Genomic DNA, 15,013 nt, shown 5'->3' with positions numbered 1-15,013 from the left:
TATTTGCTGGTCTTCAAAGAAGCAACCTATTGTAACACTCTCAACTACAGCAGAATTTGTGGCAGCAGCAGCATGCTCGTGCCAAGCAATTTGGTTAAGAAAAATGCTTGAAATTCTTAATCAGAAGCAACCAGATACGACGGTTATATATTGTGATAATATGTCAACTATTAAGTTGTCTAAAAATTCTGTGTTGCATGGAAGGAGTAAGCACATCGATGTTCGATTTCATTTCTGGCGTGATTTGTGTAAAGAAGGCATTATTGAACTCAACTTTTGCCGAAGTGATGAACAAATCGCAAACCTATTCACAAAGCCCTTAAAACAACCATTGTTCGAGAAGGTTAGAAGAAAGATGGGGATGTGCAGAATCCAAGATGTATATCAAGAAGATATGAAGTGAAGTCCTAAACTGATTTCCGCAGAATTGAGGGTGTTGAAGCTAATAATAGAAGTTTGAATTATTTACTACCTGAGAGGAGAGGAGGTGAATTCAATTTCATCCACAAAAATCCCAACCAACTCCGAAGGACCTCCCTCCCCATCATTCAAATCACCCCTCCTCTCAATCACTCCAATTTTTTTTTGTTGTCACCAACGGGACTTGGCCCACTTAAATAACCTCTCAATACGAACGAAGTGTATTCAAAGTAATTCCATCCATGCTCTGGCGAAAACTCTTCAAATTCAAATTCAATCGAAGAAGAAAGATATACAAAGCTTTTAGTATCTTATGATCAAAATGTCACCTTTCTATCCGCCCTTTCACCTATTTTACCCTAAAACAAATATTTTGCCTTCACTCCTTTGGATCCAGATATAGGTTTAACCGGAGAAGTTGTTCACTTGACAAAGAACCCACACCATACGGTGACGTCTATGAGATTGATTTCGAGGTAAGTTTGAGTGGAGTGGAATCAATTATTCTACTAGTGGATTTGAGTATGGAGGTTGTTGTTTTTTAAGATTCTTTTTCTGAATCTTACTGAGGTAATAGGATTAACTTGCACGAAGATAATTTTCCCTTATTTGCTGACGATGGTTCTTCCAAAGCTTCTTTTTATGGGATAATTATTCTTGCAAAGCAGAGGAGTTTTTTTTTTTGAGGAGTTATGTGCACATTTGGCTTGAAGTTTAGAGTGTGATGGAATCAATCTTTTTGGTATTGAGAAGCTTTCTGATTTTGTTGCATCAAGATGCTTTGTGGTTGCTTCTTAAAAGTTTTTTTTTTTTGTTTGTTTATTGGTGATCAGTTCTTGATTTTCGTTCGAAGATTTGAAGTAGCAATCATGGAGAAGGCCTTATTCATAGTTTCATCATTCTTTTGCAAGCTCTCTTATTGGTTCTTTAAAGTTTTTCAGTCATAGATATTAGAAAAGATAATCTCTATATGGTCGTATTTTCTGTTTGTATTATTTCCTTTTAACCCCCTTTCATCTGTCGAACTTTATATATTTGAAGTTGTTTCTTGTTAAAAAGAATATTCATAAGTAAATCATATATTAAAAATGAACTTGAAACTACATAGGCTCGTAATAAAACATAATTTATTTTACTTTACCTTACAAACCTTAATCTTCTGTAGGGTGATAAGGTGCGAAAACGTGATGAATGGTTAAAGTGGATTCCAGTTCCTGAAGACTCTAAATCAACATTAAGGGTTGAGACTTCATCCAATCTGGTGTATGAAACTACTAACTCTTTGGTGGACGAGAATGCTTCAGATTGTTGTAGAAGGCTGGCGTCCAATCATAACATCAACTCTTCACTACCTCAGGGTTGTTCTCTGGAGCAGCTCTCAAGCAGGGACAGTCTGGAAGTAGCAAATCTAGATATAGTGGAAGGTGATAGTTTGATTGTTCAGCTTGATGATGGAATAAAAAAGTATTGTGATGAACGTATTAGTTCAAGTGGGAGGTCAATTTAATAATCATGTGTTGGTTTTGTGCTGATTATAACTTTGTTCAGAACATTCTCGTGGAACTGTGCCGCCTCAAGGCATAGAGTTTTCATCTAATGTTGGTGCACAGAATGTTGATGACCTTTCGAGCCAATTTTCAAGCACTTTCATGCTTGATGAAGAGCTAGAGATTGAACAGAAAGCGATAAAAAAGGATGATTTGACTTCAAGTGGAAGGTATATTATTGATTCTAGCTTGATAATTTTTATTCGATCTTTCCTTGTAGCGTCACTGCTAGCAATATATTTAATAAATATAACCTTTTGCAAATTATTTGTAATTTCTGTGATTCTGTCCATACCTCTCCCACCAGAAAAAAAAAAAAAAAAANAAAAAAAAAAAAAAAAAAAAAAAAAAAAAGAAAAAGAAAAGAAAAAAGAAAAAAGAATAGAATATAATAAAAAAAGGTCCTGTCAATATATTTTGATCCACGTTTGTTTCTTCATCGTTCTTGGTCACTTGGTGAAGGAATTTCAATTTCTTAGTCTCACTTTGTCAAAGACTAAATTCAAATCACTCTAAGACATCCTTTAGTTGGGTAAACAAAAGGTTTGTGTAGCTTTCTTTTGGAAAAAATTAGAAGGATACCAGAGGATTTTACAGGGTTAGAGTTTTCTAGATGCTGTTTCTTTGTTTTTTCTTACATATGAAGGTGTTTTCCTCTTAAACTCTAGGGACTTTTGTTACTATTTGGCCTTCATTTTTTCACACTTGGAGTGCTTTTCAACAATTTTTTGGATGCTTGGGAGACTTTTTGTCTTCCATTATTCCCTTCCTAATGAAAGACTCATCTAAAATCTGTCTCTTTCACACGCATACAAATTCTTCAATTTCTTCCATCTCTAATTTCTCCTTTTCTTCCCTACATACCTTCCATCAAGTCTATATTTCCTCCTTTTCTCTAGTCTATATTTCCTCTCTCATTTTGTTGTCATGCAGACTTTATTGTGCAAAATATGATCTACCTGGATTGCAACAATGTTGTTTGGCATGATAGAATACATTCTTGCTAGGTTGTTTAGTGTAGATTTAATATTATTAAATCTTTTGTTACAATATGGTGTCTCAGTTTTTGTTACTACAATTCCTTTTTGGTCAATTCACAGCCCTTTTTTATAAACTTTCCTGGCTTTTTTGGTGGATAACTTATCTATACTTCTGCTTATATACTTTCTTTCTTTAAAAGAGATTGTCGCCTCTTGGCAGAAAACACAACAGCTTGTAGTTATAAAAAAAAACTGGCGTAATTGTTGGTTACGATGAAGTATTGGCTAGTCGGCGCAATAATCAAAAAGCTATTCTATTAGGAATTTACTACACCATGGACTGTCTGATAGATAATTAATATATTTCTTGGTCATTGGATATTGGTATTTGACCAGTATATTATAGAAATGGTTTACATCAGTGCTTGTGTTAGTTTGAATAGGTTATTTCTAGAAGTCTTAGGAACAGTATAATCTTTTGCAGATAGAGAGATAGCTACTGGTTGGCTATTCATTCATGATTTTTGATCGTTTTCCCGTACATGCGCAGATATATATCTTCACTTTCTATACAATGGATCAGTTCCATTGATGTGGTGATACAATTTGTAGAATGTTCAAAGCTTGTTTTTTGTTCTCATTTTCTTAATCTTTGTTGTATCATCTACCAAGGATTGACAAAGATGATGATGAGATTGCTGTCAATGATCAAGATGTTCAGAGACTTATTATTGTCACGCAGGTAGATGTTATTAGGGAAAATGATTTGCTTCCATGTCTAGCAACTGCTGCTCACTTAATAACATTAATCTTACTTTTTTATACGGACGTTAGATGAAGAGCAAATCAGAATATTCATGTCATCCTTTTATATTGTTATTAGCTGTTGCTATATGAACCTTGATTCGATCTTTCATCTGTATATTCTTGCTGGGAAGTGTTAAGAAATCAATAAAAGTTTTGATGTCCCAACTTTTCTGGATAAGGATTTGCTTGGTGTCTTGTGTTCTGGAAGACAAATATTTACGTAAATGGAAATAGAACTATCAGTGTATTAGCTGGTCATAGTTGCCCGCAATCTGATATTGCGGCATTATTATCTTTATTAGGTAGATATTTTTGTTTCTGATAACTAAAGTTTTGATGGTAGCTAATTAAATGAATATAGGATAATTTGTTCTTTGAAACGGATTCAATGCCCAGATACTGTCTTTGTTTATTTGGGTTTTATGAGACTGTATCCCCCTTAATGATGTCAAGTCTCGAATTCCTTTTCTAGTGCATGTATGAATAGTTCATGTCCTATTTCATTTCTTGTTTGGATTTGTTTTTAATTTTTTTCCTCCATAATTGCCTTGCAGAATAGTGCCATCAAAGAAAGGTCTACAAATGGAGGCAAAGAATCAAAATCAATATCTAAAGAGCTTGCTTCAACAATAAACGATGGCCTTTACTTCTACGAGCAAGTTGAGAATCTACCATCCTTATTTTGTTTTATGCAATACTTTCACTCAATTTTGAATGATCGTTGAATTGTTTTAACATCAAAGGTACTGGAAAATAAGAGATCTAATCGAAAAAATAGCAAGTGCAACTCAGAGAATAGGGAAGTAACCTCAAGATTATCTAGCAGTGCTTCAGGATCAGCAAGGTCAAAGCTTAGTGAAAATTTTGCTGGAAACTGTGGCTTGGATGAAATCGGGAATGCTAGTCCCAGGAAGAAACAAACTAAAACCTTCCCTAGACAACACTCATCACTTAAGCAACGCTTTTTCTCCAGCAACTTTAGAAATCATGGAACGAGTCGGACCTCTCTTGGCATTGTAGCAGAGAGCCCACCTAGTAATTCTGTAGGTTTTTTCTTTGGTTCTACTCCTCCTGAAAACACAAGGTTAGTCTGAAAGAGCCGCTACCTGTGTAAAAAATATCATAATGTACGTGTTCTCTCCTTTTGAGAAAAAAGAAGTTAATTTGCAGGACGGAAGTTACTTTATTTTAGTTTCCTAAACAAAGAAATCATACTTCCACACACACACACATTTTTATGGGGCTAATGCAAGTATGATTTCATATTTACAGCTCCAGGCCATCGAAATTGAGTGTTTCTCCTCATGGAAATTTCCTTGGCAATAGTCCACCAGTGGGTTCTCTGCCCAAGTCTTTTCCACCCTTTCAGCATCCCAGTCACCAACTTCTAGAAGAGAATGGTTTTAAACAGCAGAAGTGAGACAATCATTTACTTATGTTATCTATTGCTCAAATATGAGGATGGCTTGTAACGTGATGCTTTCCCATGTTTCTCATTTTAGGTACCTTAAATTTTACAAAAAGTGCTTGAGCGACAGAAAGAAGTTGGGAATTGGTTGCAGCGAGGTGGATTTATTTCCTAAACATTCCTCTCCATCATCTTTATTGCATCTTCGACGAAAAAATATGCATGTGCATGGTGTTGCCCTAAACTACATCTATCACTGGGTCTTCTACGTCGATTTTATGTTTAAAGCACAGCCTTCTGGAAAATTTAAGCTGAATCTTCCATGAAAATATTTGCACTTTATAAATTATATTTGATATATAAGATCTTTCATTTTTTTAATTAATTGCTTATGAAATGTGGTCAAGTTTTGTACTTGATAAAGCCCTTGGCTTATATCTAATTAAGTACTTTTCAGATCTACTCTTCTTTCATGCCGACCCTGCTGTCTTAACTGATTATACCGTTTTCTTTGCCTTCCATGGTTTTAAGTTAATACACACCTGGCTTCTGGGAATTAGCATAGTTATAAAAATTCTTACAAGCTGACGCTGTCAATTTTTTACAATTATTTTTATATATAAGTTCACCTCTAAAGTGATCTATTTATGCAGGAAATGAATACTCTATATCGATTTTGGTCTTATTTTCTTAGAGATCTGTTTGTCGATTCAATGTACAATGACTTCCGAAAATTTGCCTTGGAAGATGCTGCTTCTGACTATAATTATGGAATAGAGTGCCTTTTCAGGTTCTATAGGTATTGATGAAAAATCATACTTGCTTTTACTCCCATCCATCCTTGATTTACCTGCTATCTTAACTTCCTAAAGTTTCAGCATGAGTGGTGTCCATAATGCTCTCTTTTGTGAAACATAATTTTTTACATGAATGAGAATTCAAGTTCGTAGCTATATCTTCTGGATTGCTTTATTAAATTTGACAATGTTTTCTGGTACCAGTTATGGTTTGGAAAAGGAATTTAGAGAGGATCTATACACAGACTTTGAACAGCTTACTCTTGAGTTCTTCCAGAAGGGAAGTCTTTACGGCCTCGAGAAATACTGGTGAGTTCTTACGTATCTTCTGTTATTTTCATGGTGTTTAAATTACCTACTGCATGCTTTAAGCTATGTAGTTTAATTTATATACCATTTGTGCTTCGGTTCTTATCATGATAGACATCTCGTATATGATCTGTCGGGACAATGACTTAATGCCAAATTCTATAGGATAGCCAATACGTTTTTGGGAATATTTCCAACCAGAACCTTCGTTCTTGGATTAAAACCATGAAGGTGAGAGGAATATTCAGAAAATAAGGGGTTTTTTCNTCTATATCGATTTTGGTCTTATTTTCTTAGAGATCTGTTTGTCGATTCAATGTACAATGACTTCCGAAAATTTGCCTTGGAAGATGCTGCTTCTGACTATAATTATGGAATAGAGTGCCTTTTCAGGTTCTATAGGTATTGATGAAAAATCATACTTGCTTTTACTCCCATCCATCCTTGATTTACCTGCTATCTTAACTTCCTAAAGTTTCAGCATGAGTGGTGTCCATAATGCTCTCTTTTGTGAAACATAATTTTTTACATGAATGAGAATTCAAGTTCGTAGCTATATCTTCTGGATTGCTTTATTAAATTTGACAATGTTTTCTGGTACCAGTTATGGTTTGGAAAAGGAATTTAGAGAGGATCTATACACAGACTTTGAACAGCTTACTCTTGAGTTCTTCCAGAAGGGAAGTCTTTACGGCCTCGAGAAATACTGGTGAGTTCTTACGTATCTTCTGTTATTTTCATGGTGTTTAAATTACCTACTGCATGCTTTAAGCTATGTAGTTTAATTTATATACCATTTGTGCTTCGGTTCTTATCATGATAGACATCTCGTATATGATCTGTCGGGACAATGACTTAATGCCAAATTCTATAGGATAGCCAATACGTTTTTGGGAATATTTCCAACCAGAACCTTCGTTCTTGGATTAAAACCATGAAGGTGAGAGGAATATTCAGAAAATAAGGGGTTTTTTCCTCTCTTTTACATCATGAAATCGTAATAAAAACCTCTCCTATCAAACTCTTGTTCTCTCCGAGAGACTTTGGATGCCAAGGACAGCTCATGGAGACAAGATGAGTCTTCAATGGTAAGGTTTCAAACTCCAAAACCCCAAAAAGCTTGAAGGATATCTCCAAACACTACTTTGTAACAGAATCAGGCATCCCCCGGGGGTGAGAGGTCATATATTTCACATAATCTCGACTCATGCTTGCATCTTGTCTATTTGACAGTACGTGTGCCACTCAATATGATATGCTTTGCCTTTGATCATCTTTTCTTTAGGCTTGTAAGCATTGTATTTCAGACTGTTCATAGGTTGAAAGTAGTTGAGTTTTCCATCCCTTTGTCTGCTATATCGTTTTTCCGATTGTCTTAACATTATATCGAGTATCTTTGGCCACCGGGTCGGATCATCTATTATTTATATTTGACAGGGCCTTCCACCACTATCGTAGACAACGGGATCAGAAAGAGCCCCTAAGAAAACATCCAGAATTGGACAAGTTACTTAAGGAGGAATACCGTAGCTTGGATGATTTCCGTGCTAAGGAGAAGGCAGCAAATGTAAATGAGGATGGGAATTGAGAGTGATGTGATGAACTTTGATGGCAACACTCCAATTTTGAACGACAATGCTAACAACCTGATAGTTGAGTTGAGGAGGAAGTTGGGTTTTGAGGCTAAAATGGGTTTGTACATTATATAAGTGCCTCTGCCTGTGAGTATGGCTACTGGTGGCTGAGGTTTTCTTATAATTTGAGGTGAAGCTGTGTTGTGGGGTATAAGCCTTAATTTCGGTGGTGCCTGCAGCAGCGAGCTTGAAGAGAGTTCCCCATGTTGCCAGTTAGTAGTCACATTGGTTGTCTCAGGACTGTAACATTGTAAATGAGGGAAAGGGAAAGGGAAAAGAAAAGAATAATAAGAAAATTTAATTTTATTGGCTGATTATTTACTTATTGGTTGTTTTTGGAAGGGTAATGTGTGATATGTTCCATAAACAAGCTTGTGGATTTTGAAAACTCCATCGTCTCAAGTTCTTATTTTTCTATTCCTATTATGTGGTGGGATACATCAACAGATTCTACCCAGTATTAACCTCATTCGTAGCTTTGAACTTGGGACCGATACCACAAAAAAAGAAAACAGGTTTGAACATAGTATTATACTATTCTTATTTTTTAAATTTATTTTGAATTTTAACTAATTTTATCCTACTCGTGGCAGGAGAATAAGTTTGAAAATAGTTAAATTTTAAGAATGAAAAAGAGATGCAATTTGAAAACCGATCATTATATTTTTATTTAAATACATATGTACCAATAAAAAAAAGGAAAACCTATCCATTCAAATTTTGTACTCGATTTAAATCATAATCGATGATCATATTTATTTTGGTCTCATATACTTTAGATTATCCAATTTTAATGAATAAATCTTAAATCCAGTGATTGATTTCCAATAAATGTTTGATACTTGTATTAAAAATTGACCAAATAATAACAATAAATTGAATTCATGCTAATTCAACCTAATTTATTATTATTATTATTATTATTATTATTAAATCAATAATAAAATATCATTGGTTATTATTCATCAAAAGAGAAGAATATGGTCCCACTTCCCACTATTGGCCTTATATCATAAATAACCATTTAACTCGAAATGAATTAGTTTTATTTACCACAACGTAAATATGCGTGTCCACCGATTAGGAAGTGGGACCCACGCACCATAAATTGTGAGGGAGGGACACAGCCGTCATTTACGATTTCAATGGTGGCAAACATGTGAGTTAGGTGGGAGGCNCCACTATTGGCCTTATATCATAAATAACCATTTAACTCGAAATGAATTAGTTTTATTTACCACAACGTAAATATGCGTGTCCACCGATTAGGAAGTGGGACCCACGCACCATAAATTGTGAGGGAGGGACACAGCCGTCATTTTACGATTTCAATGGTGGCAAACATGTGAGTTAGGTGGGAGGTGGGTTTAACACGCGGCAAAATGGAGAAGCTGAGAAGGGCGGGCAGTATGAGTCACGCGCGCGTGGGGCCAATGGACTGACGTCTTCGGAAGCCGCCTTGTGCAATTGTGGCCGTCGATTTCGCACATCTTATGAACTTTTGATACAAAGGTTCGTGGGGCTCATGAGAAGAGACGGTTAGGATTCAGCCATCTGTGAGGTTTGATTTTACATAAAAGAAAAGTGGAAAAACGCCGTTATTGGAGCTGATATCATCTCTTTATCCATTTACAGAGAGAGGGAGAGAGTAAGAATTTGAGTGGAAGTGTGTTAAGTTTATAGTTCGTCTTTCCAGTTTCTAGGGTTTTCACACTCTGCGTTTCCTCCGTTTCTGTGATTCAGGTACTGATTTCATCATCGCTTCCTGTTTTGCTTCGTCAAACTCCCATCTCATTCTCTGTCGCTCATCATTTTATGGCTTCTCAACGATTTTTGTCGCCTGTCTTATTTTGTTCATTTCTTCTCCTTTCCCTTTGGAGAGAGAATGCGGCTACTCTCCATTGTCAGCCCTGCAATGTTCTTCTGTTTTAGCTTTATCTGAGCTCTGCTTCCCAGATTGTTCTTCCTTCTTAATTCTTTAGCTGGTTGTTTTCTTTCTTTTTCCTTTTTCCTTTTTTTTTTTTTTTTTTTTTTTTTTTTTTTTGACTTTTTTCCTCTCGTTGTTGAGACTGTCGTGTTCTGCTGTACTTTCAACGTTTTCTTCTGATTTTTAACCCAAGTCGGTTTTCTGGGGGAGGGCTTGAGTTTTCTGTTTCCGATCACACGGGTCGTGCATTTTCGGTTATCTCCTTCTTTTTGTTTCTGGTTTTCAAAGGAGTGGTGATTATCAAATTGTTAATGACTTTAAGTTTCTCCACCGACTGTCCACGAGCGACGCTGTTTTTCTATTGCTGTATTCTCCCTCTCACTTTTGGTTCTTGGGTTTAGAAGTGTTGGTGGATCATCTTAACATCCATCCAGCAGCCTTTATTTGCTGAAGTGCTTGTGTATGTGTGTTTGCATGCTGATTTTGAATGTTCTCATGTGTTCTAAGTTACCTGTTGGACCAGCTGCTTAATGTTTTGGCTCCGCTTCGTTGGATACGAATTAGGAAATGCCACGCTTCTTTGTACTTTATAAGCCAAGACACGATTCTCTAATCTAATATTGAAACCATGGGTGCTAGTTTTTAACGTTTTCATGCCTTTCGGTTGTGTCCATTTTTGCTTTTGATTGGATCCTAAATGTCATCATTAATATATCAAAGCTCGGTATCGTATCTTTGGTGTGCCTGTCAAATCGATTCTGCATGTTTTGCATTGTGATTCTGATGAAATTCGTAGTTTAATTTGTTTATATGGGGTTTCTCATATGGTTTGCCTGTTCTGGAAATTTAGTGGGCCGACGGGCTATGGTTAATTACAAATGTCTATGTTCCGTCTTCCATAGTGTTTAATGTTTCTTGGTGCAGTATAGTTCGTCGTTATCTGCTCCCCACCATATGAACGGTGTGATTTTTTATCTTAAAAAATTTAGCCGCCCAATATGTCTCCTCGAAGGACTCCCTAGAATCGGCTCTCAATAATAATGTTGTTACGGGCTAATAGTTTTGAATGATAGAAAAATCAGGCATGACCGTTTATTGGCTTATAAATAGTTCCTTATTTATGTACTCCGTCTGTCTTATTAGTCATGCAAATTACTTCAGGATGAGTTCAAATGAGCCAGATGGAAATGGAGCTGACGGCGCATTGCCCCCTCCCCCGCCCCCTCCTCCTATTCCCCCTAATGTCATTCCTATTCAGGCCGAACTAGAGCAGGCTCCAGAACTAGTGAAGAAAAAGGTTGTGCGGGTTCCCATTGCACGACGTGGCCTTGCTTCAAAGGGCCAGAAGATAACTCTGCTTACTAATCATTTTAAAGTAAATGTGTCTAATATAGAAGGACATTTTTTCCATTACAGTGTACGTTCCTTTCTTTATACTTTTCCTCTTATCTTTAAACCTTTTTTTTTTTCACTGTATCCACAATCAGTGACTGTTTAAAATTCGTATGTTTTTTGTGCTAGAGGTTGTTTCGAGATAATCATATTCATATTTTGAAGAATATTTACAATTTACAGGTTGCACTTTCATATGAAGATGGTCGCCCTGTTGATGGCAAGGGCATAGGAAGAAAAGTGATTGATAAAGTACATGAAACTTATCATAGTGAATTAGCTGGAAAGGAATTTGCTTATGATGGAGAGAAGAGTTTATTCACTGTTGGTCCTCTCCCGAGAAATAAACTTGAATTTACCGTTGTTCTTGAGGAAGTCTCATCAAACAGGTATAAATATAATGGTTCTTAATTATGATTGAAAATGCTTAGGAAACTTTGTCAAATCAAAACCTGTTTGCATGTTACTATATCACATGGTTCAATTCCTACAGGAACAATGGAAACTGTAGTCCTGATGGTCATGGAAGTCCAAATGATGGAGACCGAAAAAGGATGAAACGACCCTACCGTTCAAAATCATATAAGGTAGAAATTAGCTTTGCAGCGAAGATACCAATGCAGGCTATTGCAAGTGCTTTACGTGGTCAGGAATCTGAGAATTTCCAAGAGGCCATTAGGGTGCTGGATATCATCTTACGGCAGAATGCATCAAAGCAGTAAGTGCAACTTTTTTGTTTTACTCTTTAAGCTGCTATCACTGATTATAGGATTATTATGACATTTTTTCTAACACAAACCTGGTTTGTTGCAGAGGTTGCCTGCTTGTCAGACAATCATTTTTCCATAATGACCCAAACAGTTTTGCTGATGTAGGCGGTGGTGTTCTTGGCTGTAGAGGCTTTCACTCTAGTTTTAGAACAACCCAGAGTGGCCTCTCTTTGAATATTGGCAAGTCTTTATCATTATACCCGATTTCGTTTGAATTTGTTAATAATATCTAATCGGTTCTATTCCTTTCAGATGTCTCCACTACAATGATTATACAGCCCGGTCCTGTTGTGGACTTCTTAATTGCAAACCAGAATGTCAGGGATCCTTTCTCACTTGACTGGACCAAGGTGAGACCAACGTTTGATTGATTTTATCTATGCTATCTCTTTTACTTTGCCTTACAGCTTTTTGTACGTTCTTGAACAACAGGCTAAACGGACACTTAAGAATTTGAGGATTCAAGCAAGCCCGTCTAATGCAGAATACAAGATAACTGGATTAAGTGAAAAGGCTTGTAAAGAGCAAACGTATTTTTTCCTGCTGTTACCTTGTTTCCGTTTCTTTATCATTTTAAGTTAGAATTGCCAATAAATAGTGGCATTAGCGTACACTACATTTTATGACTCATGGGTTTGAAAATAATTTTCAAAACATTTTTCGTTTTGTATTTTCAGAACTATAATTCTGTAAAAAGGTATTTGGACAATTGTTTTTAGACGCTATTTTTTCTTGTAACCTTTTCATGTCTCCTCACAACAGGCCCATCTTTTGAGAAGAAAATTTTATTATTCATTCTTGATTCTTGAGTTAAATGGTGACTTTGATGTGCTCAATAAAATTAATTGTGCTTGAATTCATTCACAGTTTTCGCATGTTTTGAAAACCCAGACGGAATTGAATATCAAATGGCTCCTAAATGTTGTGTCCTTTCTTATTTGGATATAACTTTACCTTTGGTGCATGTCATAGGTTTACGTTGAGACAGAAAAGCGGAAGCGATGAAGATTCCATTGAAATCACTGTTTATGATTATTTTGTTAAGCATCGCCACATTGAACTTCGATATTCAGCCGATCTTCCTTGTATAAATGTGGGGAAGCCTAAGCGTCCCACTTATATCCCTGTTGAGGTGGAGCTATTATTCCCTCTTAAACTTGAAAAGCTCATAATGTTAGTGATTGCTTTTCTTCCTCTTGAATGCTTTTTCTTCCTTATTCAGCTATGCTCCTTGGTATCACTGCAACGATACACAAAAGCACTGTCCACATTTCAAAGAGCTTCACTGGTCGAGAAATCGAGGCAAAAGCCTCAAGAAAGGATGAGGGTTTTGTCTGATGTAGGTCTTGTCTTTCTCGCCCTACATTTGAATTTTATTTTTATTGATTCTTAATACTGCATCACTGAGGTCTTTGCAGTCTTTGAGAAAGAACAAATATGATGCCGAACCAATGTTACGGTCATGTGGAATTGCTATTAATTCAAACTTCATTCAAGTTGAAGGCCGTGTTCTACCTGCACCCAAGGTATTACTTGCATTTGCCTTCTGGTACTGTAGTTTATTTGGCCTTCTGTTCTGTCTTCTTGACCACTTAACGTTGTTGAGTTTTTGATGAATTTCTTAATTTTGAAGTTGAAAGTGGGCAATGGGGAAGATTTCTTTCCACGTAATGGCCGGTGGAATTTCAATAATAAGGTTGGCATTTCCCTCATTATTTAAATACCTTGTTAATCCTGTGACTTACAGTGTTGTTGAGTTTCAGAAATTTGCTCAACCTACCAAAATAGAGCGATGGGCTGTGGTAAACTTTTCAGCACGCTGTGATACACGTGGCCTTGTCAGAGACCTTATCAGATGTGGTGATATGAAAGGCATTGTAAGTTGTCTTTTATACTTCATTTCTCTTACTAAAAAAAAATCTTATTTACTTCATTGCTACAATATTAAACAAACAACTGATTGAAATACCTTTTTGGTTTATAGGCAATAGAAGCGCCTTTTGATGTTTTTGAAGAAAATCCACAATTCAGGCGTGCACCACCCATGGTTAGAGTTGAAAAGATGTTTGAGGAAGTTCAGTCTAAACTACCTGGACAACCGCAATTCATCCTTTGCATACTCCCTGAGAGGAAGAATTCTGATCTTTATGGTAAAGTTTACTTAAGGACTCTAAAATATAAATATTTGTCCGAGGATGAAGTTGATAACTTTATTTGTGTTTCTCAGGTCCTTGGAAAAGAAAGAATCTTGCAGAATTTGGAATTGTTACTCAATGTATTGCTCCTACACGTGTAAATGACCAGTACCTCACAAATGTGCTTCTGAAGATCAATGCCAAGGTAAGAACATACTTGGCTGCATTTTATTCGTATAGTGCCTGCTCCATTCACTTCTGTTCTTGCACTGGGGAGGAGTTAATGCCCTATGCTGTTGTCTGTTTCTGTGAACTGTTGCATCTTTGTGGCTAAATCCTTTTATCTTCTGTAGCTTGGTGGGCTAAATTCCTTGTTAGCAGTTGAGCATTCTCCATCCATTCCTATGGTTTCAAAGGTTCCCACAATTATCCTGGGTATGGATGTCTCACATGGATCTCCAGGCCAGTCAGATGTTCCATCTATTGCTGCGGTAACTTGCTTTAATTTGGGCGTATTATGATACCCTATTGTCTTCCTTTTACTAAGCATGCCTTCTAATATATCCAAGTTTGATAGTATGTTTGGCCAAATTTTGTCATTAAAATTCTATGGAAATGTTTTTACCACCTGTTCTGTAGGTGGTTAGCTCCCGGCAGTGGCCCTTGATTTCTCGTTACAGAGCTGCTGTTCGGACTCAATCTCCAAAAGTCGAGATGATAGATTCTTTGTACAAGCGTACTTCTGAAACTGAAGATGATGGCATAATGAGGTGGGATAGCTTATCTTTTAAGCCACTGCTGGATTTTTTTTCTTAAATTCAAATACAATTCCATTTTTAATTTCTATAGTTCTAATGTAATCCTGTGTGTGTGTGTGTGGGGGGGGG

General features: G+C 36.3%; 2 protein-coding genes across 4 annotated transcripts in view; both read left to right on the top strand.

Moving 5' to 3' along the window:
• LOC111777382 (la-related protein 1A-like) overlaps window positions 1-8,319 on the top strand; it is a 17,450-nt gene extending 9,131 nt beyond the window's left edge. The window contains exons 6-16 of one of the 3 annotated variants that reach the window (XM_023656946.1): window positions 1,586-1,844; window positions 1,969-2,137; window positions 3,620-3,689; window positions 4,309-4,413; window positions 4,498-4,838; window positions 5,027-5,170; window positions 5,257-5,320; window positions 5,816-5,841; window positions 6,551-6,670; window positions 6,873-6,977; window positions 7,706-8,319. In XM_023656946.1, coding sequence (XP_023512714.1) covers window positions 1,586-1,844; window positions 1,969-2,137; window positions 3,620-3,689; window positions 4,309-4,413; window positions 4,498-4,838; window positions 5,027-5,170; window positions 5,257-5,320; window positions 5,816-5,841; window positions 6,551-6,670; window positions 6,873-6,977; window positions 7,706-7,856 — 1,554 coding nt within the window. In that variant the 3' untranslated portion in view covers window positions 7,857-8,319. The other 2 variants (XM_023656947.1, XM_023656945.1) reach the window with 2 other exon arrangements.
• Window positions 8,320-9,513: 1,194 nt separating this feature from the next.
• LOC111777208 (protein argonaute 4-like) overlaps window positions 9,514-15,013 on the top strand; it is a 7,854-nt gene continuing 2,354 nt past the window's right edge. Inside the window, exons 1-16 of the mRNA XM_023656689.1 lie at window positions 9,514-9,645; window positions 10,991-11,246; window positions 11,405-11,610; window positions 11,715-11,939; window positions 12,035-12,171; window positions 12,244-12,341; window positions 12,424-12,521; window positions 12,964-13,123; window positions 13,214-13,330; window positions 13,410-13,517; window positions 13,625-13,687; window positions 13,755-13,868; window positions 13,976-14,141; window positions 14,219-14,331; window positions 14,480-14,617; window positions 14,766-14,896. Of these exons, the coding sequence (XP_023512457.1) occupies window positions 10,992-11,246; window positions 11,405-11,610; window positions 11,715-11,939; window positions 12,035-12,171; window positions 12,244-12,341; window positions 12,424-12,521; window positions 12,964-13,123; window positions 13,214-13,330; window positions 13,410-13,517; window positions 13,625-13,687; window positions 13,755-13,868; window positions 13,976-14,141; window positions 14,219-14,331; window positions 14,480-14,617; window positions 14,766-14,896 (2,129 nt within the window). The 5' untranslated portion in view covers window positions 9,514-9,645; window position 10,991. The remainder of the gene's footprint in view (window positions 9,646-10,990; window positions 11,247-11,404; window positions 11,611-11,714; window positions 11,940-12,034; window positions 12,172-12,243; window positions 12,342-12,423; window positions 12,522-12,963; window positions 13,124-13,213; window positions 13,331-13,409; window positions 13,518-13,624; window positions 13,688-13,754; window positions 13,869-13,975; window positions 14,142-14,218; window positions 14,332-14,479; window positions 14,618-14,765; window positions 14,897-15,013) is intronic.

The sequence above is a fragment of the Cucurbita pepo genome, chromosome LG16, assembly GCF_002806865.2.
Source record: "Cucurbita pepo subsp. pepo cultivar mu-cu-16 chromosome LG16, ASM280686v2, whole genome shotgun sequence".
Lineage (NCBI taxonomy): Eukaryota > Viridiplantae > Streptophyta > Magnoliopsida > Cucurbitales > Cucurbitaceae > Cucurbita > Cucurbita pepo.
This window is presented reverse-complemented; position numbering and strand designations above follow the sequence as displayed.